General features: G+C 37.4%; 1 protein-coding gene across 1 annotated transcript in view; it reads right to left on the bottom strand.

The window, feature by feature from the left end:
* ADGB (androglobin) overlaps nucleotides 1-24,303 on the bottom strand; it is a 235,704-nt gene that overhangs the window by 142,361 nt on the left and 69,040 nt on the right. Inside the window, 4 exon segments of the mRNA NM_001193764.2 lie at nucleotides 4,986-5,114; nucleotides 15,282-15,529; nucleotides 20,705-20,791; nucleotides 23,645-23,784. Of these exon segments, the coding sequence (NP_001180693.2) occupies nucleotides 4,986-5,114; nucleotides 15,282-15,529; nucleotides 20,705-20,791; nucleotides 23,645-23,784 (604 nt within the window).

Genomic DNA, 24,303 nt, shown 5'->3' with positions numbered 1-24,303 from the left:
CCAAAATACATCATGGAGCTTTGTTGTTTAATACTTAGGTGTGGCCATGGAACTGAACTGTCTTCAACAGAATGAGAACAGAAGTGATAAACAATACAGCTTGTTTTTACTTCAAACATCTTGCACCTGCAATCCTCCAAGCTCTTTTACTTCCCACTGGTATAGAGCTTCAGAATTCACATGCTAGAGTATAGGAGGTATAAAAAGGGAGGAGCATGGCTCTCTTCAACACCAGCCTTATCTCCAATTAATTGTGGTCAAGAAATAGCCTTTTTTTTTCAATGTTGTATGTTCTGTGATCTCAAAAATTTCTCTCTCTTTTTTCCCCATTTATTTTGGAAAAACAGACAATTCTTCCCTGAACTCATTTCTTATTTGAAATATCTTGCTAACAGTAGATATTACAAACTAACACTGCCTAGAATAGTAGATTTTCAATCACTTATTTTAGAGACTCAGGTTCACTGAGTACATGGCTAACTTCTAAATTGTCACAGGTTCTGGTTTTACCAAATATTTCACTGTGTGAGGTAGATCCCCAGGTTTCCTCAAGTTTGAAATACTATTTCTTCACTGCCTTCTACTCTACTGTTAAGCAAACACCACATAATTTCACCTTGTTATTAGTACTCTACTTCTGGCAAGAGTTAGTTTATCATGAAGTAATTGTAGCTGCTATAGTGAACACACTAAAAAATATGACTTAAACATGATATAGTTTCTTTTCGTTCATATAAAGTACAAAATGAACCTTCTTGATCAGCAAGCAGATCTCCAGGTAGTGATTCACATACTCCTGCTCTGTCCCTCCTTGTGGCTTTGCCATCTTTAATACTGTGCTCTCAACAGCAGTGAGCTAACAGAAGGGGAATTGCAATTGAGAACATGGTATAGGTCAGTCTACAGCTCGTATGTATCACTTTGCTTCATGTCCTGTGGGCTAGAAATTAGAAGGCCACATCTCATTTAAAAGAGGCTGGGAAAATGTAGCACAACTGTGTTCCTAGGAAGAGGAGGAAATTGTGAAAAGCTAGCAGTATTTCTCATAGTCAGAAAATATCCAACTTACTATTCCACTGAGTCATATTCTAATGGTATTAATTTTTGCTTTTTTGAAACAATTTTTTTAAAGTTACTATGATACTGAACTCTATTACTATATTACTACACAAATTCTAACTTACCCTGTAGTTAATAAGTTACTGGCAAAACTCAAATCTCTAATATTTCTGGTAATCATTTTTTCTCAAATATTGGAAGGGTCTGATTACTCATTCTTACAAAACTTCGGTATTTGTAATTAATGTCATCATTTGTATCAAATTTCTTTACAAGTTACATTTTAAATTTAGCTATTTAGAGAATAAAAGTTTTCAATAAGTTTTACAGTTTAAAATATTAACATTCATAGATATTGAGAGGAGAGATAACAGAGTAGTTGTGTGAACTCTGGAGTAAGACTGTGTAGGTTCATAAACCCACTTTACACTTTGTAATTTTGAGTTCCTCCAAGAGAGCAGAATCAGTGCCAAAGAACTTCCCCTCTATACCAGGAAAAAGGTCTTAACAGGACTTTCTCAGCCGAATTTTAGAATTGGGAATGATCAGTGACTACAATGTGTCCCCTGCTATTTTGTTTTATGAGTGGAGTTTATATTGCAGTTACTGTGTTCCTCTTCATATGGGAAGGTTTTTAAATTTAGGAAATTTAGGTTTTTAAAAAGTTTATTATCAGAATTTTATTTGTGAATTTTCTATATATATTACCTTAATTCAATAAAACTGATTTTAGGAAGCAATATTTGAGTGCATGTATAATTTTCAAATAGGACTTTAAGAGCTTTCAAACTTCTATTCAGAATTTGTGACTTATATAGTTTTCTGTCATTTCATTCTCTGCATCATCTGCTGAGTTTGTAATCATCATTGGTCAGATTGGTCGTTAGCCCAAATTGGAAAGATATTAATGACAACATTACATGAGAGATGGGAGTGGATACATATGGGTAATCTGTAAGCATGTGTGTGCATGTACATGACTTGGAGATCCTGGATATTTTAACGAGATGCAATTACTGGATAATAATTTGGATTGGGACTCTTGGTAAGTATTGAACATACATGTGAGAAGAAGAGTGAAATGGGTATCTGGTGATCAGGAAAGTGAAATGTGGTGAAGACTGATCATTGTTCACCAAATGGTTTCCTCTTTCTCCTGAAATGATCGATCTTTAGCACATTCCACATTCCATATTTTCCAACTCCTCTTAAAGTCAGGTGTGGCCATTGGACTGAATTATCTTCAATAGAATGAGACCAGAGTGATATACAATGCAGCTTTTTTGATTTCAGACACCTTGCTCCTGCAATCCTCAAAGGTCTTTTTCTTCTCACTGGTATAGAACTTTAGAATGCTAGAGGTATAAAAGGCATAAAATGCAAGGAGCATGGGTCTCTTCAATACCATCTAGAAAATAACTTCCTGCCAAGGATTAACACTAGTCTTTTTATTTTAATTGAGAAAGAAATATATATGACATCAGAGTCATTTGTTAGGCATGCCAGCTAGTGTACCTAAATGAATACACTTATTTTGGAAATAAGAAAATGAATTCTTAATTGTCAAGTCATTATTAGGGTATGCATTGGATAATATTAGATGACATATAAATATATACATAAATCTCTACATGTCTTCTGCCATTATAAAACTATATCTCCTATGGCATTTAAAACTGTGAGTGCCATTTTATTTTAATGACCACTGTGATAAATATGCTACTTTGAAAAAATTAATAAAACAGGGGTTCTTTATATTAAATTTTAAGTGACTTACCAGAATTAATTATAACACATCTAATATCAAATCAAACATAAAGAATAAAGGCCGTGCGTGGTGGCACATGCCTATAGTCCCAGCACTTTTGGAGGCCAAGGTGGGTGGATCACTTGAGGTCAAGAGTTTGAGACCAGCCTAGTCAACATGGTGAAGCTCCATCTGTACTAAAAATATAAGAATTAGCCGGGTGTAATGGCATGCATGTGCAGTCCCAGCTACTTGGGAGGCTGAGGCACGAGAATCGCTTGAACCTGGGAGATGGAAGTTGCAGTGGGCTGAGATTGCGCCACTGCACTCCAGCCTGGGTGACACAGCAAGACTCTGTGTCAAATGAATAAATAAATAAACAAATAAACAAACAAACAATATAAATGTCATGTTATTTTTTCCATATGAGTTTGAATTGTAACTCAGTTGTCTCTTGAATGTTTACTGTCTATCAATTATCTCCTTTACAAGTGAAAGCAAAGCAGCTGATTGCAGGAAATGAATTGTAACACCATCAGAAATGCACTTAGATTTAACTCTGTGGGAGAAGGAAGTTCACATGGCCACCCTCTTATTTATGCCAGACAAAATACTCCTATAGAGTTCATTCTAATACCGTACCTTTAGCACAGTCAAGAATTAATAAAGGCTTTTGCAGTAAGTATGCTAAAATGTAACTCTTCCAACAAGTGCTAAGCACTTTACCTGGATTCAACACTTGATTCTCACAAGGACCCTCACCAAAACAATGATGCTGATTTATAGAGATCCTGAGTTTAAAGAGGCTCTATCACTTGCCTGATTCTTATACACTCAGTGTTGAAGCAGATATTGAACTCAAGCAGCTTGACTCCACAGTCCAAACTGAACCACATTCTATGTGTTGGGATGACCCTAACTGTAAGTTCAGCAGGAGAAAGGAGGCATCATTACTTTTATTTTCACAAAGGAAGAACTCAGAGAAAGTTTTAGCCATTTTCACAAAGATGAAAAACCATCAGTAAGTCTGCTAATGTAATGTTTCTTACTGTCAAAAAATATTGCTTAAAACATCAATATAAGAAAATGATTTTTAATGTAGAATTAAAAATACAACAGTGACTTTTTTCTATCCACATCACTAGGCAGGTTTCAGTAAAAGTAAAAAGCCATAATTATTAAAATGTCCTCATACAAATCATCACAGTATATGAAGAAAAAATATAAAAATTTATTAATAAAGCACACTACTAGGTGTGAAAACATGTATTTTGAGTAGCTAATGAAAGACGAGGTGAAAATGATAACCTGCACTCTGGAAGCACCAAGATAGATGAGTCAAAGCTGAGACTATAAAGCCTCAAAAGAGACACTCTAGTCTTCCTCCTGAATAGGTTGAGGTATCATTTTTTATAGCATGTTTTCTTTCAACCTGATACAATTTGTTTAAAGGCTTCTATACCTAGACTGTTTTAGCTGGTACAGAGGACAAAAGTGCGGTAGCCCAGGGGTCTTTAGAGATAATTCGTAAGTCCAAATTGGAAAGATATTAATTAAACGAAAAACCTCCAATGTGATTTTAAGTGATAGAGAAACCCAAGCATTTTCACAAAAATACTTGACCTTTATACAATGAGGCTATTATAAATAGATCTTGTACATCCACTCAGTCACAATGTGATACACGAAAAAGTGTGGTTGTCGGTATCGTGATATAAACAATGACTTCTACAGTCTCCAGCCTCACAGTTATTTTCTAAAACACAGTAAAAGATCTGGAGGCCCATTGTGAGCAAGGAGCCAGATGTAGACTTTTTTTTCATTTGGTGGCTGGCATCTAACCACTCAAACAAGTAACTTTGAATTTACTTAATTTGGATGATAAATTTAACCTGAGTATTTTTTAGAGCAATACCTGAAAGCGACAGCAGAAGCCTCTCCCATATGTGGATACTTCTTCTGTGACAATTGCACTCCAATTTGGACAAGCAGGCTTCTGTCTCATTGGTAGGACTTTGGCCCAACATACCTACCCATCAGAGAACCCAGCATTTATGGCCACCTTGAATAAGTTTATTTAGTTATTTCAAAAGAAAAAATGTATTTCTATGTTTCAAGGTTTTCCAGCATTTTAAGAAACAACTAAATTAGTTATTATTCTAAGAAATTAGGAGCTTACAATCTGATAGGGACTGCACAGAGTACTGTACTTCTGATGAGGGTCTTGAACCATGAAGTGAGAATTTGAATTTTTCTTTTTCTCCATCTTTACTTCTCTTCTTTCCAATGTCTCTTGCATCTGCTTTCTCTAACATACGAAAAAAATCACAATAAATATTTTAACTAGACAACCTCAAACTATATTTCTTATTCAGTCGTTGTCTTAAAGAAAAAAGGCCAAAATAATAGTATTATTTAAATGTAAAACTATAGCCGTAATTTCTCTAAAACACGATCCCTCTAATTAGAAACACCACAATAAAGCCAGGGAGAACTTTGAAAACTGGATATATTATGAAATAAATGCAGCATTGCCTTTTATCTACTGCATATAATTTTGTTTCATGAAGATAATTATTTGAATATATTTTATTCATATAAGATTATGGTATTAAGGTAATTTTCTCATTTTAAAAATAAAAACAAAACACAACAAAGCCTGTACTGAAAGTTAAGTCCTAAATGTAGAGCCCTCTCAGATTTTCCTTATTTGGGTCTTCCACTTACAGGAAACACAGTTTTGTGATTCCAAAATATTTTATTGTGGAGCCCAGACTCCAACCAAAGTCCCAAGCCAGCATCTTATTGCCTACATGGCTTGGGTAATAAAACTCTTGTATCCAGAACTATTCCCACCATTTGAATGCTCATTCATATACTCAATCTATAAAACATATTCTTCTTCAACTTAAAATACTTTTCTCAAAGATGTTTAAAATTCCCTAACAAATCTCTCTCAATTCAGAGACAGAAATTATAGATTTCTGTCATTTCATTTTTTTTTAGAGGTAAGGATTTTATTTTTTATTTTATTATTATTGTTATTATTATTATTATACTTTAAGTTCTAGGGTACATGTGCAGAACATGCAGGTTTGTTACATATGTATACTTGTGCCATGTTGGTGTGTTGCACCCATCAACTCATCAGCATCCATCAACTCGTCATTTACATCAGGTATAACTCCCAGTGAAATCCCTCCCCTCTCCCCCCTCCCCATGATAGGCCCCGGTGTGTGATGTTCCCCTTCCCGAGTCCAAGTGATCTCATTGTTCAGTTCCCACCTATGAGTGAGAACATGCGGTGTTTGGTTTTCTGTTCTTGCGATAGTTTGCTGAGAATGATGGTTTCCAGCTGCATCCATGTCCCTACAAAGGACACAAACTCATCCTTTTTTATGGCTGCATAGTATTCCATGGTGTATATTTGCCACATTTTCTTAATCCAGTCTGTCACTGATGGACATTTGGGTTGATTCCAAGTCTTTGCTATTGTGAATAGTGCCGCAATAAACATACGTGTGCATGTGTCTTTATAGCAGCATGATTTATAATCCTTTGGGTATATACCCAGTAATGGGATGGCTGGGTCATATGGTACTTCTAGTTCTAGATCCTTGAGGAATCGCCATACTGTTTTCCATCATGGTTGAACTAGTTTACAGTCCCACCAGTAGTGTAAAGGTGTTCCTATTTCTCTACATCCTCTCCAGCACCTGTTGTTTCCTGACTTTTTAATGATTGCCATCCTAACTGGCGTGAGATGGTATCTCATTGTGGTTTTGATTTGCATTTCTCTGATGGCCAGTGATGATGAGCATTTTTTCATGTGTCTGTTGGCTGTATGAATGTCTTCTTTTGAGAAATGTCTGTTCATATCCTTTGCCCACTTTTTGATGGGGTTGTTTGTTTTTTGCTTGTAAATTTGTGTGAGTTCTTTGTAGGTTCTGGATATTAGCCCTTTGTCAGATGGGTAGATTGTAAAAATTTTCTCCCATTCTGTAAGTTGCCTGTTCACTCTGATGGTAGTTTCTTTTGCTGTGCAGAAGCTCTTTAGTTTAATTAGATCCCATTTGTCAATTTTGGCTTTTGTTGCTGTTGCTTTTGGTGTTTTAAACATGAAGTCCTTGCCCATGCCTATGTCCTGAATGATATTACCTAGGTTTTCCTCTAGGGTTTTTATGGTATTAGGTCAAACATTTAAGTCTCTAATCCATCTTGAATTAATTTTCGTATAAGGCGTAAGGAAAGGATCCAGTTTCAGCTTTCTACTTATGGCTAGCCAATTTTCCCAGCACCATTTATTAAATAGGGAATCCTTTCCCCATTTCTTGTTTTTCTCATGTTTGTCAAAGATCAGATGGCTGTAGATGTGTGGTATTATTTCTGAGGACTCTGTTCTGTTCCATTGGTCTATATGTCTGTTTTGGTACCAGTACCATGCTGTTTTGGTTACTGTAGCCTTGTAGTATAGTTTGAAGTCAGGTAGCGTGATGCCTCCAGCTTTGTTCTTTTGACTTAGGATTGTCTTGGCAATGCGGGCTCTTTTTTGGTTCCATATGAACTTTAAAGCAGTTTTTTCCAATTCTGTGAAGAAACTCATTGGTAGCTTGATGGGGATGGCATTGAATCCATAAATTACCTTGGGCAGTATGGCCATTTTCACAATATTGATTCTTCCTATCCATGAACATGGAATGTTCTTCCATTTGTTTGTGTCCTCTTTTATTTCACTGAGCAGTGGTTTGTAGTTCTCCTTGAAGAGGTCCTTTACATCCCTTGTTACTTGGATTCCTAGGTATTTTATTCTTTTTGAAGCAATTGTGAATGGAAGTTCATTCATGATTTGGCTCTCTGTTTGTCTGTTACTGGTGTATACGAATGCTTGTGATTTTTGCACATTAATTTTGTATCCTTAGACTTTGCCGAAGTTTCTTATCAGCTTAAGGAGATTTTGGGCTGAGACCATGGGATTTTCTAAATATACAATCATGTCATCTGCAAACAGGGACAATTTGACTTCTTCTTTTCCTAACTGAATACCTTTGATTTCTTTCTCTTGCCTGATTGCCCTAGCCAGAACTTCCAACACTATGTTGAAAAGGAGTGGTGAGAGAGGGCATCCCTGTCTTGTGCCAGTTTTCAAAGGGAATTTTTCCAGTTTTTGCCCATTCCGTATGATATTGGCTGTGGGTTTGTCATAAATAGCTCTTATGATTTTGAGATACGTTCCATCAATACCGAATTTATTGAGCGTTTTTAGCATGAAGGGCTGTTGAATTTTGTCAAAGGCCTTTTCTGCATCTATTGAGATAATCATGTGGTTTTTGTCTTTGGTTCTGTTTATATGCTGGATTACGTTTATTGATTTGCGTATGTTGAACCAGCCTTGCATCCCTGGGATGAAGCCCACTTGATCATGGTGGATAAGCTTTTTGATGTGCTGCTGGATCCGGTTTGCCAGTATTTTATTGAGGATTTTTGCATCGATGTTCATCAGAAATATTGGTCTAAAATTCTCTTTTTTTGTTGTGTCTCTGCCAGGCTTTGGTATCAGGATGATGTTGGCCTCATAAAATGAGTTAGGGAGGATTCCCTCTTTTTCTATTGATTGGAATAGTTTCAGAAGGAATGGTACCAACTCCTCCTTGTACCTCTGGTAGAATTCAGCTGTGAATCCATCTGGTCCTGGACTTTTTTTGGTTGGTTGGCCTGGCTATTAATTATTGCCTCAATTTCAGAGCCTGCTATTGGTCTATTCAGGGATTCAACTTCTTCCTGGTTTAGTCTTGGGAGAGTGTAAGTGTCCAGGAAATTATCCATTTCTTCTAGATTTTCCAGTTTATTTGTGTAGAGGTGTTTATAGCATTCTCTGATGGTAGTTTGTATTTCTGTGGGGTCGGTGGTGATATCCCCTTTATCATTTTTTATTGCATCTGTTTGATTCTTCTCTCTTTTCTTCTTTATTAGTCTTGCTAGTGGTCTATCAATTTTGTGGATCTGTTCAAAAAACCAACTCCTGGATTCATTGATTTTTTGGAGGGTTTTTTGTGTCTCTACTTCTTCAATTCTGCTCTGATCTTAGTTATTTCTTGCCTTCTGCTAGCTTTTGAATGTGTTTGTTCTTGCTTCTCTAGTTCTTTTAATTGTGATGTTAGAGTGTCAATTTTAGATCTTTCCAGCTTTCTCTTGTGGGCATTTAGTGCTATAAATTTCCCTCTACACACTGCTTTAAATGTGTCCCAGAGATTCTGGTATGTTGTATCTTTGTTCTTATTGGTTTCAAAGAACATCATTATTTCTGCCTTCATTTTGTTATGTACCCAGTAGTCATTCAGGAGCAGGTTATTCAGTTTCCATGTAGTTGAGCGGTTTTGATTGAGTTTCTTAGACCTGAGTTCTAGTTTGATTGCACTGTGGTCTGAGAGACAGTTTCTTACAATTTCTGTTCTTGTACATTTGCTGAGGAGTGCTTTACTTCCAATTATGTGGTCAATTTTGGAATAAGTGTGATGTGGTGCTGAGAATAATGTATATTCTGTTGATTTGGGGTGGAGAGTTCTGTAGATGTCTATTAGGTCTGCTTGCTGCAGAGATGAGTTCAATTCCTGGATATCCTTGTTAACTATCTGTCTCGTTGATCTGTCTAATGTTGACAGTGGGGTGTTGAAGTCTCCCATTATTATTGTATGGGAGTCTAAGTCTCTTTGTAAGTCTCTAAGGACTTGTTTTATGAATCTGGGTGCTCCTGTATTGGGTGCATATATATTTAGGATAGTTAGCGCTCCCTGCTGAATTGATCCCTTTACCATTATGTAATGGCCTTGTCTCTTTTGATCTTTGATGGTTTAAAGTCTGTTTTATCAGAGACTAGTATTGCAACCCCTGCTTTTTTTTGTTCTCCATTTGCTTGGTAGATCTTCCTCCATCCCTTTATTTTGAGCCTATGTATGTCTCTGCATGTGAGATGGGTCTCCTGAATACAGCAGACTGATGAGTCTTGACTCTTTATCCAGTTTGCCAGTCTGTGTCTTTTAATTGGACCATTTAGTCCATTTACATTTAAGGTTAATATTGTTATGTGTGAACTTGATCCTGCCATTATTATATTAACTGGTTATTTTGCTCGTTAGTTGATGCAGTTTCTTCCTAGCATCAATGGTCTTTACATTTTGGCATGTTTTTGCAGTGGCTGGTACCAGTTGTTCCTTTCCAAGTTTAGTGCTTCATTCTGGGTCTCTTGTAAGGCAGGCCTAGTGGTGACAAAATCTCTAAGAACTTGCTTATCTGTAAAGGATTTTATTTTTCCTTCACTTATGAAACTTAGTTTGGCTGGATATGAAATTCTGGGCTTAAAATTCTTTTCTTTAAGAATGTTGAATATTGGCACCCACTCTCTTCTGGCTTGTAGAGTTTCTGCCGAGAGATCTGCTGTTAGTCTGATGGGCTTCCCTTTGTGAGTAACCCGACCTTTCTCTCTGGCTGCCCTTAAGATTTTTTCCTTCATTTCAACTTTGGTGAATCTGGCAATTATGTGTCTTGGAGTTGCTCTTCTCGAGGAGTATCTTTGTGGCGTTCTCTGTATTTCCTGAATTTGAATGTTGGCCTGCCCTACTAGGTTGGGGAAGTTCTCCTGGATGATATCCTGAAGAGTGTTTTCCAACTTGGTTCCATTTTCCCCCTCACTTTCAGGCACCCCAGTCAGATGTAGATTTGGTCTTTTTACATAATCCCATACTTCTTGCAGGCTTTGTTCATTTCTTTTTCTTCTTTTTGCTTTAGATTTCTCTTCTCACTTCATTTCATTCATTTGATCCTCAATTGCTGATACTCTTTCTTCCAGTTGATTGAGTCAGTTACTGAAGCTTGTGCATTTGTCACGTATTTCTCGTGTCATGATTTTCATCTCTGTCAGTTCGTTTATGGCCTTCTCTGCATTAATTATTCTAGTTATCATTTCTTCCACTCTTTTTTCAAGATTTTTAGTTTCTTTGCACTGGGTACGTAATTCCTCTTTTAGCTCTGAGAAGTTTGATGGACTGAAGCCTTCTTCTCTCATCTCGTCAAAGTCATTCTCCATCCAGCTTTGATCCATTGCTGGCAATGAGCTGCGTTCCTTTGCCGGGGGAGATGCGCTCTTATTTTTTGAATTTCCAGCTTTTCTGCCCTGCTTTTTCCCCATCTTTGTGGTTTTATCTGCCTCTGGTCTTTGATGATGGTGATGTACTGATGGGATTTTGGCGTGGGTGTCCTTTCTGTTTGTTAGTTTTCCTTCTAATAGTCAGGACCCTCAGCTGTAGGTCTGTTGGAGATTGCTTGAGGTCCACTCCAGACCCTGTTTGCCTGGGTATCAGCAGCAGAGGCTGCAGAAGATAGAATATTGCTGAACAGCGAGTGTACCTGTCTGATTCTTGCTTTGGAAGCTTCCTCTCAGGGGTGTACTCCACCGTGTGAGGTGTGGGGTGTCAGTCTGCCCCTAGGGGGGTACATCTCCTAATTAGGCTACTCAGGCGTCAGGGACCCGCTTGAGCAGGCAGTCTGTCCATTCTCAGATCTCAACCTCCATGTTGGGAGATCCACTGCTCTCTTCAAAGCTGTCAGACAGAGTCGTTCGCGTCTGCAGAGGTTTCTGCAGAGGTTGCGTCTGCTTTTTTTTGTAGTTGTTGTTGTTTAGCTGTGCCCTGTCCCCAGAGGTGGAGTCTACAGAGACAGGCAGGCCTCCTTGAGCTTCTGTGAGCTCCACCCTGTTCAAGCTTCCCAGCCGATTTGTTTACCTACTTAAGCCTCAGCAATGGCAGGCACCCCTCCCCCAGCTTCGCTGCTGCCTTGCGTTAGATCGCAGAGTGTTGTGCTAGCAATGAGGGAGGCTCCGTGGGCGTGGGACCCTCCCGGCCAGGTGTGGGATATAATCTCCTGGTGTGCCCGTTTGCTAAGACCCTTGGTAAAGCGCAGTATTGGGGTGGGAGTTACCGGATTTTCCAGGTGTTGTGTGTCTCAGTTCCCCTGGCTAGGAAAAGGGATTCCCTTCCCCCTTGCGCTTCCCAGGTGAGGCGATGCCTCGCCCTGCTTCAGCTCTCGCTGGTTGGGCTGCAGCAGCTGACCAGCACCGATTGTCCAGCACTCCCTAGTGAGATGAACCCAGTACCTCAGTTGAAAATGCAGAAATCACCTGTCTTCTGTGTCGCTCGCGCTGGAGCTGGAGACTGGAGCTGTTCCTATTTGGCCATCTTGCTCCGCCCCTCTGATTTCTGTCATTTCATTCTATGCATCATCTGCTGAGTTTGTAATCATCATTGGTCAGGGTGCTCATTATTTATAATGTTTCTGAATATCCAAAACAGACATGTTTCATATCTTAGTTTTTTTTTCTTTCTTTTTGACAGGCTTTCACTCTGCTGCCCAGGCTGGAGTGCAGTGGCACAGTCTCAGCTCACTGCAGCATTGGCCTCCCAGGCTGGAGCAATTCTCCCACCTCAGCCTCCTGAATAGCTGGGACTATAGGTGCACACTACCACACCTTGCTAATTTTTCTTTTTATTTTCTTTTTAGTTTCTTTTTTTATAGACACAGGGTTTCACCATGTTGTACAGACTGGTCTTGAACTCCTGGGCTCAAGTGATCTGCCAGCATCAGCCTCTCAAAGTGCTGGGAATACAGGCGTGAGCAACCATGCCTGGCCCATATCTTAGCTTTTTCAGTAGATTTAACACTTAAATTAGATATAAAAGTAAAGATAACTATAACTTCAACCATAGGATAAAACATTTAACCAGGAAATTTAGGTTCTTAAAAGTTTATTATCAGAATTTTATTGGTGAATTTTCTATATATATTACCTTAATTCAATAAAACTGATTTTAGGAAGCAATATTTGAGTGCATGTATAATTTTCCAATAGGACTTTAAGAGCTTTCAAACTTCTATTCAGAATTTGTGACTTAAAAATAATACATAATAAAAATTATAAATAGAAGAAAATCAAACTGTCTCACATAGAAATTTGGATAGTATACAACAGTGCTCACCAAAATGTGTTTTTGCCAATACCCTAAATAAGGATTGCTCCTCTGTCATTTCATCCCACCCATCTGGCAAAACCCCACTCTGAATAAACTTGGCAGCTGAGTCCCACTGGAAGTAATCCTCCTGTCGTTCTGCAAACTTTGCCACATCTATTTTAAATCTCTGTGAGAATCTACATCTTCCACCTCCACCTCACTTTCAGCTCATAACTAGGTTGTATATAAACAAAAAGTAGAAGTCTTTGGTCTGAAGTCCTCATCTCCTACCAAACCTGTTTACCCACCTACACCTGTATCCACTCCCCCATGACCTGTGTCCACCTATGAGAACGGAGGAGCCATTGCTCTCCCTGGGTTGGCCCAATCCCCCTGGAGCTGTGGTGTGGAACTTGTTCCTTCTTCTCAGAAAATGTATACTATTGCAATCATCTCAGTGGGATCTTCTCAGTCATGACTTTAAAAAACTCAATTCTCCTTCACGAGATTCACAAATACATATTCGTCTGCATCCCACATTCTTCCCTATCAGTTTCCACTTTGCAATTTCCTGTTCCTCAAGGCCAAGCTTCACACAATGTTGTTTATACATTATTTTACTTCCCACTTCCTTCTTACTCCCCTCCAATGTCTCTTCTACTCCCATCACTCACAAGTGCGCAATGACCTCTATATCACAAAATATAATTGAGAAATTTAAATTTTCATCATAGTTCATCTTCCCACCATATTTAATACAATCTCTGGTTCTTGGAACTTTTTCCAAGGACTTTTTCCAAAGGAACTTTTTCCTTTGGCCCCGATGCCAAAATGCTCTGCTGATGTTGTTGCTGCTCCTCTGGCCGGTCCTTACTCTTCATTCAGCAACTCGTCATTTTATATCAACCTCTTAGATGTTCTGCTTCTTCAGGACTCAGTCTCAGCCTCCCTCATCTGCTCACTCTATACTGTCTCCTTGGGAAATATCATTCTTGGTTTAATTTTGCATGCATTTGTCAATGACCAAGGGTATATCACCAGCCTAGGAGTCTTGACATGAAAAATCAACTAGGTTGTCTTAAAGGCACCTCAGTTTCAATATATTCGAAATCATTCTGTGATCTCTCCTAAACGGTACCACCATCTACCCTGCTTTGCAGCTCGGAGTTCTACCAGGCATCATTGTCAAGTTCTGCCACTTTTTACTTTTTAAATAGGAGAAATATGTGTTTAATGGAAATTCAGAGCTTAATGTATCTTCCTAAATTAATATTAATCTAGCAGCATCAAAGTAGAGAATTGCCTTAGATTTTCAAAGAAAGCAAAATGTGGAATAATAATTAGCATACAGTAAACACCGTTATAAGTCCTAAAGTCCTAGAAAAGAAAGATCTTAATTACATGGCAGTTGTCACAAAACATAAGAAAGGATAACGACAACAAAGATGTATTTCTTAGGGAAGCAGGAGCCTCAGAGGCCCTGAGAAACCCCAACTTAAGTTCACCTCCATCTTAAGACTAACAAGACACATTTCGTGCCAGTCATGACCCACAGTCGTTACATGTTTATAGCTGAAGATACAGCCTAACGATACCTGCAAGGGACACACTCCTACAACAGCAGAATGTCCAGATGTGCCAATACCCATAGCAATATGTCCATATGTCCCAATGCCCATAACAATGTATGCTTTCAAGATAATTATTGTTATGCTTTGATGTACTTAATGCACTAAAATGTCAAGTTTAACTTTCTTTAAATCAATAGAATACTACATTTTGTCATGCTGTCAGGACAGCTTAGCTTAGCTTGGCTTTTACATAGATAAGATTCTTAGATAAGAAAAACTGGGCTGGGTGCAGTGGCTCACACCTGTAATCCCAACACTTTGGGAGGCTGAGGTGGGTGGATCACCTGAGGTCAGGAGTTCAAGACCAGCCTGGCCAACATGGTGAAATCCCATCTCTACTAAAAACACAAAAATGAGCCAAGTGTGGTGGCGTGTGCCTGTAATCCCAGCTACCTGGGAGACTAAGACAGGAGAATTGTTTGATCCTGGGAGACGAAGGTTACAGTAAGCCGAGACTCCAGCCTGGGCAACAAAAGTGAAACTACATCGAAGGAAGGAAGGAAGGCAGGCAGGAAGGAGAGAGAAAGAAAGAAAAGAAAGAAAGAAAGAAAGAAAGAAAGAAAGAAAGAAAGAAAGAAAGAAAGAAAGAAAGAAAGAAAGAAAGAAAAGAGAGCACATTTCTTTGCTTGCTGAGGATGCCCTACTCTGTAACTGAGGAGATTTCAATAAACTATCTCTTCTTACTCTACTCGGTGACTTGTCTTGAATTCCTTACTGTGTGAGATCAAGAACCCTCTCTTGGGGTGTGGCTCAAAACCACTATTTCTAGCAACACATTAAATACGATTGTAAGGCATTTATACGTAATGTCCATATTGAATCACATTTTGATGTAAAATATCTTACCCTTTGGAACTTTGTCGCTTTTCTCAGAAGCCTTTAGTGTTGTCAAAGAACTTTCAGGTTTGAATTCCTTCACGTCTTTTATTTCCTTTCCATCCTTTATTTCTTTTCCCTCCTTCCCTTCTTTCCCTGGTTCTTTTAATTTAGAATCTAACACTGCTAGTTTGCTTTCAGAGCTGGCCTCATCTGACAGCTTAAACTCAGGCAATATTTCCTTCAGGAGCTCCCAAACTTTGTCCTTGTAGCCCGGGCTACGAGAAAAGATATCAACATTAATTTCCAAACGATGTGTTTTTTTTCTTCCTTGAACTTCGCAAGAAAGTACTGACAGCAAAATCAACTTGCTATTTAATGAATAATTTCAATTGTTACTCAGATTTTTGGTTAAAAGAACAGCATTATATATTAGACATTCAACGAGTTTTCATTGAGTGCCTACTGTGTGCTGGACTTTGCTGAATCAAAGCTACCAAAACCACGGTGTTATCTCAGGGATCACTCACCCTGGCAGGGAAGCTCATCATGTTAACAACCACGACAGGGAAAGAACATGTCCTTGAGCATCTATTAAGTGGCAGACACATGCATGATCACATATGCAGTGGTCCTTATCTCACTAGGCTTCTCTGTGGAATGTGACTGTTGTTTCTTGCTCCTCTTTTAACTCTTCCCTGAGGCTTCCATAACATCCCTCTTTCCTGGTTTTCTTTCTGTTGTTAAAGAAATTCCTTGCAGACTCCTTTGAATACTTCCTTTCTTCTGCTCTCTGTTGACAATTTAATTCTTCTCCCATGGCTCTCCTCTTGGTGTTCTTGCCATTTTACATAATATTTCCTCATATTTTCAGTTTATCCATAAATGTGTGTAACCTCTAAATCATTAGTTCCAGCTCAAACCTCTCTCCTGATATCCAGACTCACACATACAACCACCTAATTGGTATTTGTCCCAAACAAATAATAAAAAAATAAGAAAGTAAACAAAAATGCCCTGCATCACCTTCTACTTGGTACTCAAAGCAGAAAATTGAGAATGAACAAGACTCTCTCTTTAAAATCTCCTTCAAATAAAACACAATGTCAGTTGGATTCTACCTTTTCTCAGTGCAGTGGATCACCTTTTCTCCATTCTCATCACCACTTCCTTGGGAGAAGCCCTCAGAAGACCCCCACAAGAATACTGCACAAGCCAGTGTCGCTGCTCCACTCCTGCCATTTGCTGTCCTAAGGCTCTGAGCAATCTTTCAAAATCATGAGTCTGATAAAGTCATCCTCCTGTCTACAATCCCTTAATGACATCTGATCATTTTAAGGAGTTTGTAAAAATGTCTCAGCATAGTATAAAAGGCCTCTCTATCTATCCGGCTCTTATCCACCTTTCCTGTCCCACACCCCATTCCTCCTCTAGAATTCCATAGCATGAAATTCAGTTATGCAGAACCATGTGTTTTTCTGGGACTACACCCTATATTCTTCTATTTCCTTGATATTTTTTCTTCGGTGAGTTGGATTTCCCGCCTCAATCAGCTTCATTCATTTTAACTAATCCTTTGAGATCAATTCAAGTATTACCTCCTGCAGGAATTACACAGAAGGCAATACATTGAGCAAAACAAAAGAGGGTCCCTGTTCTTATGGACAATTTTACATCCAATGGATGGATACAACAGAGAGAGAGAGAGAGAGAGAGAGAGAAAGAGAGAGAGAGAATAACAGCAGTGATAACTTCCATGAGGAAAATGAAATAAGGGAAGCTGAGATGTGGCATAACTTGGGGAAGGAATAACTTACACTGGATGCTCAACTAGGCCTGTCTAAGGAGTTGATGGTTAAGCTTGGTGGGACCCAAATGTGACATACCCAGCTAAGTGAATAATCTGATGAAAGATCATTCCAGGCAGAAAAAAAAAATAAATAAGAGCAGCCCATGAAAGAACCGCAAGGTAGAGTGAGTTTCATATATTTTGGAAACAGAAAAAAGACTTGGGTGGCCAGTAAACGGTTGCCAAGACATTGATGTGGTCAGAGACTGTGTGAATCAGACAGTGCAGATCTCTGAGGATCATGGTCAAGACTGTAGAACTTCATTCAAGTGTAACAGTTAAACACTGAAAGGTTTTAAGCAAGGAGAATGACATGATCTGATTTACACTTTAGAAAATTATTCTGATTACCAACTTAACTAGAGGAGGGTAAAATACACCCTAAGAGACCAGTTATAAATCTAATAATGGAGATGTAGAGAAACAAATTGGTTCAGAGTAAGTAGAGAATGTACTATTGACAGAGCTTAGTGAGAGATTATATGTGAGAGGTAAGAAAAATGAGCATTGAAGGATGACCTCTAGTTTTTTTCTTTAGCTTGAATAAATATGTGGATGGTAGTGAAATTCATTGAGATGATGCATTCTAGGGAAGGTACAGTTTGGGAGGTTGAGAATCAAGTGTTCCCTTCTGGATATTCTGAGTTTAAGATACACTTTTGAAAATCCTCATAGCTATGTAACTTAGGCAGTTGTAGATAAACACAGGCAATGTTGACCAGGCATAAACTTGAAAGTCATTGTCAAACAGTTTGTTATTTAAAGTTACAGGACAGGAGCCCTGCTACATACCATCACTTAGCAGCTGTACGTTGGTTGAGGAACTATCCAAGAAGGCTGAGAAAGAGCAGAAAATAAGAAGGAGAGAAACTCAGAGAGTGTGTTGCTGTGGAAGCCAAGGGAAGCAAGTGTTGCAAAAGGAAATAACTTGTTTAAGAGGATCACATACTGGGATGCAAGTAAATGAGGCAGGAGAGGTGACCACTGGATTTGACAATGTTAAGGACTTCATTGACCTTAAGAAGAGCCATTTCACTGGTGTGGTGGAGAGGGAAGGTCAAAGACTCAGATGAGAAGAAATGGGGAGTTGAGGAGATGAAGACAGTGTGTACAAACCACTCATTTATTTAGATTTTTTTCTGAGGAAAATAAGAGAAATGGACTGATGGCTGGAAAATAATAATTTGTTTCCCTGTGCATCTCTGATCTGCTCAACTCCCTGAACTGCCTCCTATTCATCCCTGGATCCCCACTACCCAGCAGAGTGGCCTTTAGCACATTTTATTTTTTTTTCATTTGATCCCATGACAGCTCTGGAACATAGGTTATAGAGTCTTAACTGATGTTTAAGAGGTTGTTAAGTTGTATGGCATCACACAACCAGCAAATAATTGAGTCAGGATAGAAACAGACTTTTCTGAATCCAAAATCTAGGTTGTATTTCCCATCTACCACATAAAATATACTATACTATGAAAAAGACCTATTCAAACACCACGGAATGAGACCATATAACTTCTTGGACCATTAGGCTTAAAGACAGGGCAGCAGAGTGCTATGTTCACAGACAGACCATGCATCAGAGACACATGCCAAAAAGAGTCCTTTGAAGTGGTTGGATTTCTAATTCCCACTCAGACATGTCATTGACTCTGCTTCTATTATTACATGGAAAATTAGAAGATACTCTGTTTTGATTTTCAGAGGTAAAATTTTATGAATTTTCTAGGCGTGAATTATTCTGATATCTTATTTCTTTATCATCCTCTGGTAGAATTCTGATGATTTCATGTCTCTGGTGTCTCTACTAACTATTGCACAGAGAAAATTGCACTTCCACAGGAAAAACTGTAAGCATTCCATCAACACTCAGTATAAAAATTTAGAGAGCTCCATACTTTTAAAATCTCATTCTCTCTCTATTTCTCTCACTAACATTGTCCACATTGTGTCAGGAAGTCATTTAGATATTAGGAAAAGGTTTTCCAAAAGAAGATAAAGAAGAGTGCTATCTTGGCCGTTCCTAAGATAAAAACAAGATCAGTTCCTACTCTCCCGTTTTTTTTTTTTTTTCCCCTGAAAATACTTTTATTTGAACAAAGCAACCCCTAGTTTATCCTGCTGGAAATATGGTTAAGATGGCAGAATCCAAGTTACTAGGGCCTGTCTTCAATCTCCTCCAATCTCTATTGACCCTGGGCAATTGCAGCTTCCTATTACCAGTCAAAGATCAGAGATGGTCCAGGTTGATAACTGTACTGTGGATTTAATCATCTTGTAAAAGTCAGTATCTGAATTAATGGTATATTCAAATCTATTGTTATAATTCTTTTCTATGCACCTTATCTTGATTATTTTCCAACTATCAATGGTAAAATGATAAAATAGTACATCTATATTCCTTATGTATTAAATAAAACTATTGTGAAATTATAAGTCAGCATTAAATTGAACAATGTCTCTATTCTATTCTTTACCTAATAGCTATTTTTGGACATAAAGAAGCAATTTCTATATATCTAGAATCATATGAAAGAAAGACTGTGGGCTTTGGACCAGCAAGACTTACATGTTCCTAGTTTGGGGGAATTCAACCTCTCTGAGCTTTAGTTTCCTCATCTGAAATGATGCACACCTAGTTGATGGGGTCATGTGGATGATTAAAGGAGACTATCCTTTCAGGACTGTGATTTTTAAATGAGAAGTAATATACTACATTACTTGATGCATAATAGCTGTCTTCTTATGATTATTTCCATATAGATGTGGCCAATTAAAAGTTGCTTTTATGTTTCTATATTGAAGTAAGTGTGAAAGGTTTATAAGTATAAAGGGAAGTTTGCAAATGTTTTACTATAATAAATAATTACCATTGTTTTAATATTTGTACATCAGATATTTAAAGATTAAATTCATAGTATATATATATAAGTGTGGGAGACCTGCACATGCCACCCCAAAATATGAAGGATTGCTGAGCTACAGGAATTATGAAGAAACAGATACACAGAAACTCTGTTTTCCCTCAATTTGCCTAAAAGCAAGACATAGATTTACAAAAACTGAGAGGCATCCTGCCCCTCATTGCCTTGTACCAGAGAGAACAGATGTTAACCACTGAAGACAGCTTTGGACCCTTACTGGCCTGAAAATTGTACCAGAGGGATGTACATGAACAAGCTTTCTTAACTAGCCTTTATCTATCATTTATTTGCCTTCCCACAAGTTGCCACCTGTAGAGCCTCAAAGTCATTTTCTTTTGTCTTGTCACTTCTGTAAAAATTGACTGCTCTTTGTTGTATATTTCCCATGGAAATCTACATGGTAATAAGCTGCTGTGTGTTTTTCTCTTGTTAATGTGTCTTCTGTTACAAGAGTCAGTTCCAACAAAGAACCTATGGGGGTCATTCTTCTCCTACATAAGGAAATAGAATTTACCCTGAAATTCCCAAGGAACTTTATGTAATACTATAAAATGATATTTTTCCCCAAATTTTGCAAAATATGACCTTTCTTGAAATTTTCTTAAAGACTAGGAATATTTTAAAGAAATCTTGGGAAGAAAGAAAAAATTAGATATGAGCAATTTAATAGTCAAACGTACTGAAGAGAAATGACTTCTGGTAACCACCCTGTGAGCGCATGAATAACCGTGAACTCCCCCAGTTCTCTCCTGTCTGCTACATGGATGCTAAAAAAGAAAATGCATAATGTTATAGGTAGCAACATTTGAAAACACATAAAGATATATAAGAACTAGGAATCATTAATAAACAGCAATATATTCTGATTATTCATTACAATCTGTATTAAAAATACTATCCCAGAAGCCAAATCATTTGTTAAAACACTGAAGTAGGATTTATAATATAATTAATTTCATTTGTATTTGTAAAGCGTACTTATATGCTTTATTTTTTAAGATCTAAAAGTAATATTAATGCTATATACATAAAATACTTTCACATTGTGTATTATAAAATATATAATTAGTATATAATCTATTTTTATAGACTTCTTTTAAAAACAGAACAGTCTCTTTCATCATTCTGATTTCAGTAATTATTTTAAGATGTCTTTGAAGCTGTGTGTTAGATCAGTATCATCTATGGCAAGTCAAGATGGGCATCAGAAATCCTTAGATAACTGTGGAGAAACCAGAAACATCTCTTCTGTCCTATACAGAAGAGCGAATCTGTCAGCTTAGCATAAAGTAAAATGAGGATGTGATTAACCAATATCACTATTCTCATCAGGCCTCTTTTTTTTCCCAGAGGTTATTAGTCTATTTACATTTACACACAAAAAAGCCATATCTCCCTTCTGCCCGGGAGTCACGGCTTCAGCTGACTATATGTCAGTGGTGGTGTTAATGGCATTACCAACACATGCGTGCTTTTCTTTTTTTTTTATTTATTTATTTTATTTTTTTATTTTATTTTTTTTTTTAATTTATTTATTATTATTATACTTTAAGTTGTAGGGTACATGTGCATAACGTGCAGGTTTGTTACATATGTATACTTGTGCCATGTTGCTGTGCTGCACCCATCAACTCGTCATTTACATCAGGTATAACTCCCAATGCAATCCCTCCCCCCTCCCCCCTCCCCATGATAGGCCCCGGTGTGTGATGTTCCCCTTCCTGAGTCCGAGTGATCTCATTGTTCAGTTCCCACCTATGAGTGAGAACATGCGGTGTTTGGTTTTCTGTTCTTGTGATAGTTTGCTAAGAATGATGGATTCCAGCTACATGCGTGCTTTTCTTCAGAAAGAAATCTTACTATCTTAGTCACATGTGCCATTACTTTAAAATGTGCACTGTTTGTTGTTTACGGATTATGAATTTCTATATGTCTACCTATTTCAAAGATAATAAGTGTCTATTGGGATAGATTCCAGACTAGTCTAAACTCCTCATTGGATAAATTTATGAAGTGACTTTGCAAATCAAATAGAAATAATGCTCTTTTCTTTGCATATCTCACATTGATATTGAAGTTACTATGTGTTAATTTGGAAAATGTAGTAAGCTAAACTTCATATCACTATGTACTTCAGATCACTATATACTGTAAAAATCTGAAAAAAATTATGGAAAAATATAAATTGTTCCACATAGGGCAGGGCAACTTTCCACTAGAAATCCCAAGAAATGTATTACACTTAGCTTGTTGCTTTGTTTACTAACTGGATTTTTTTAAAAAAATAATAGTAACCCCAATACTTGTGTTGCTATAAAGTTCTACTGAACTATAGCTTTAAGAAAGATAAAATACGACTCCAATTATCCAGGTCATGTATTCAATGCCTCACTGCTCTAGCAGCTCTGATTTTCAGAACTTCAAGTTATGTCTGAGAACTAGAAACATTCAGAACATATTTTTCCCCAAATAAATGAACATGCCACCAATACGAATACTTAGTGATATTCAACTACCTACAAATATCTGGGCTGAGTTTTTGTAAAAATCATTGCAATTAAGTGCTAAAAGCTGGGTGAAACTAATTTCCAAAGGAAAACTGAGGGCTGGTAAGAAAAAAACAGAAATGAAGAGGATGGGAGTAGGAATGGTTGTTTTTGTTTTTTAGCTTTGGGAGAGAAAAATGAAGCTGTGCCTAAAGAAAATCTGCACAAAGCAGACCTGGCTTCTGACTGACATTGCAATGTTTATAGAAGGGGAGGGGGCTGAGCTGTGAGCAAATGTCTAACATGTACTGTTAAAGCATGTGGGTGTGTTCTATTAAATATCAAGAATCTTTGACAAACTGCAGGAGGTGGATGTGTATAAAATCCCAGCCTGTGCAATGTATGTGAAAATTCTTCCAGTGAACAATGACGCAAAATTGCCATGCATTTCCAACTCAATCATCAAAGCTTTTTTGTATCGTTAGGGCCGGGATGATATGACTTCTTTTCTCCGGAAGCATAAGCTGAGAGAATAGAGCATAGCAGACGTGTCTCATATGCGTTGGTGCACAAGTTAGGCAGGAATATAAGACAGAAGCCAATTTTGCAAGAATATTGAAGAAAATATGAGTAGTTTTCATCATGAATGTATCAAAAGTGACCAATGTTACCAAAATCATGAAGTGCACATTGACATCTTTCAGAAAAGTTCAGGTTTTTCAAGATTATTAAATTATTGCTACATATACAGAATATAAAACTTTAACTAGATTTCAGGATATATTATTCAGTTTTTAGATGAACCAATATTTTTCTTCACAAAACAATTTTTTCTCCTATTAAACGAAGTATCATTTTTCATGATCAACTTTGCATTCATAGTAAGTCAGCATTGAATATAGAATAATTTCTGGGTATTTCTTTTCTTGGAGGAATTTTGCATTACTGTTAAGCTAATAGAACAAATCAGTGGCTTTAGCACATTTGATTTTATACTGGAACATTTACATTGTTTAGGGAAAAAAGCTCTCTTTTAACCAATTTTTAAAAAATAAACTATGCAATACGAATGTATAGTTAATGTTTTTGTTTGCTTTTTTCTATTCACGTGAGTGACAATGTGTCATTACATACTCATTATTTGCCAGCTTGATAATAGCTTTAGACAAAAGCATTGGCCACAGTTCAAATTCGTAAGTTGTAGCTGGAAGCAATAGATTGTTATCTTCATCAAAAGGCAGAAAGTCATCAATTGTTATCTTTCTCCAGCAACCCTAAAAATAAGATGAAAGAAATGTAATACCATCAATGACTTACAGTCTTTTCTCTCGTAAATTATTGCACATGACTGACATTATTATTTACTGTTTTCCAATTTTATTTTAGCTTCTTACACTTAAAGACTGAGATACTGGATTTCAATACTACTCTGGTTGAATATTTTAGCTTATTGCTTTATTTTACATAATCACAGCACACCCATGTCTATATCAATACTGTCCTTATTTATGAGGTCTTGTGCACAAATTCTTGGGAGCCTCTTACTGCATAATGAAGTAAATTAAGGTGTTTCAAGTAGCAGAACCAAAACATTATACAACCATGAATAAGCTTGGACATAATCAAATGACTTAATATAGTCAAAATACAAATTCTCCAAATATAACTTTAGTAATTATTGCTTGATACATCCTCACTGACCTTACACTTCCAATTCTTATATTATTTGCTACTCCTCATTAATTTCTTGATCAACAAGAAACCACAGAGAGATAAGCCAGATGCAAAAGGAT

Source organism: Macaca mulatta, chromosome 4, assembly GCF_049350105.2.
Source record: "Macaca mulatta isolate MMU2019108-1 chromosome 4, T2T-MMU8v2.0, whole genome shotgun sequence".
Lineage (NCBI taxonomy): Eukaryota > Metazoa > Chordata > Mammalia > Primates > Cercopithecidae > Macaca > Macaca mulatta.
This window is presented reverse-complemented; position numbering and strand designations above follow the sequence as displayed.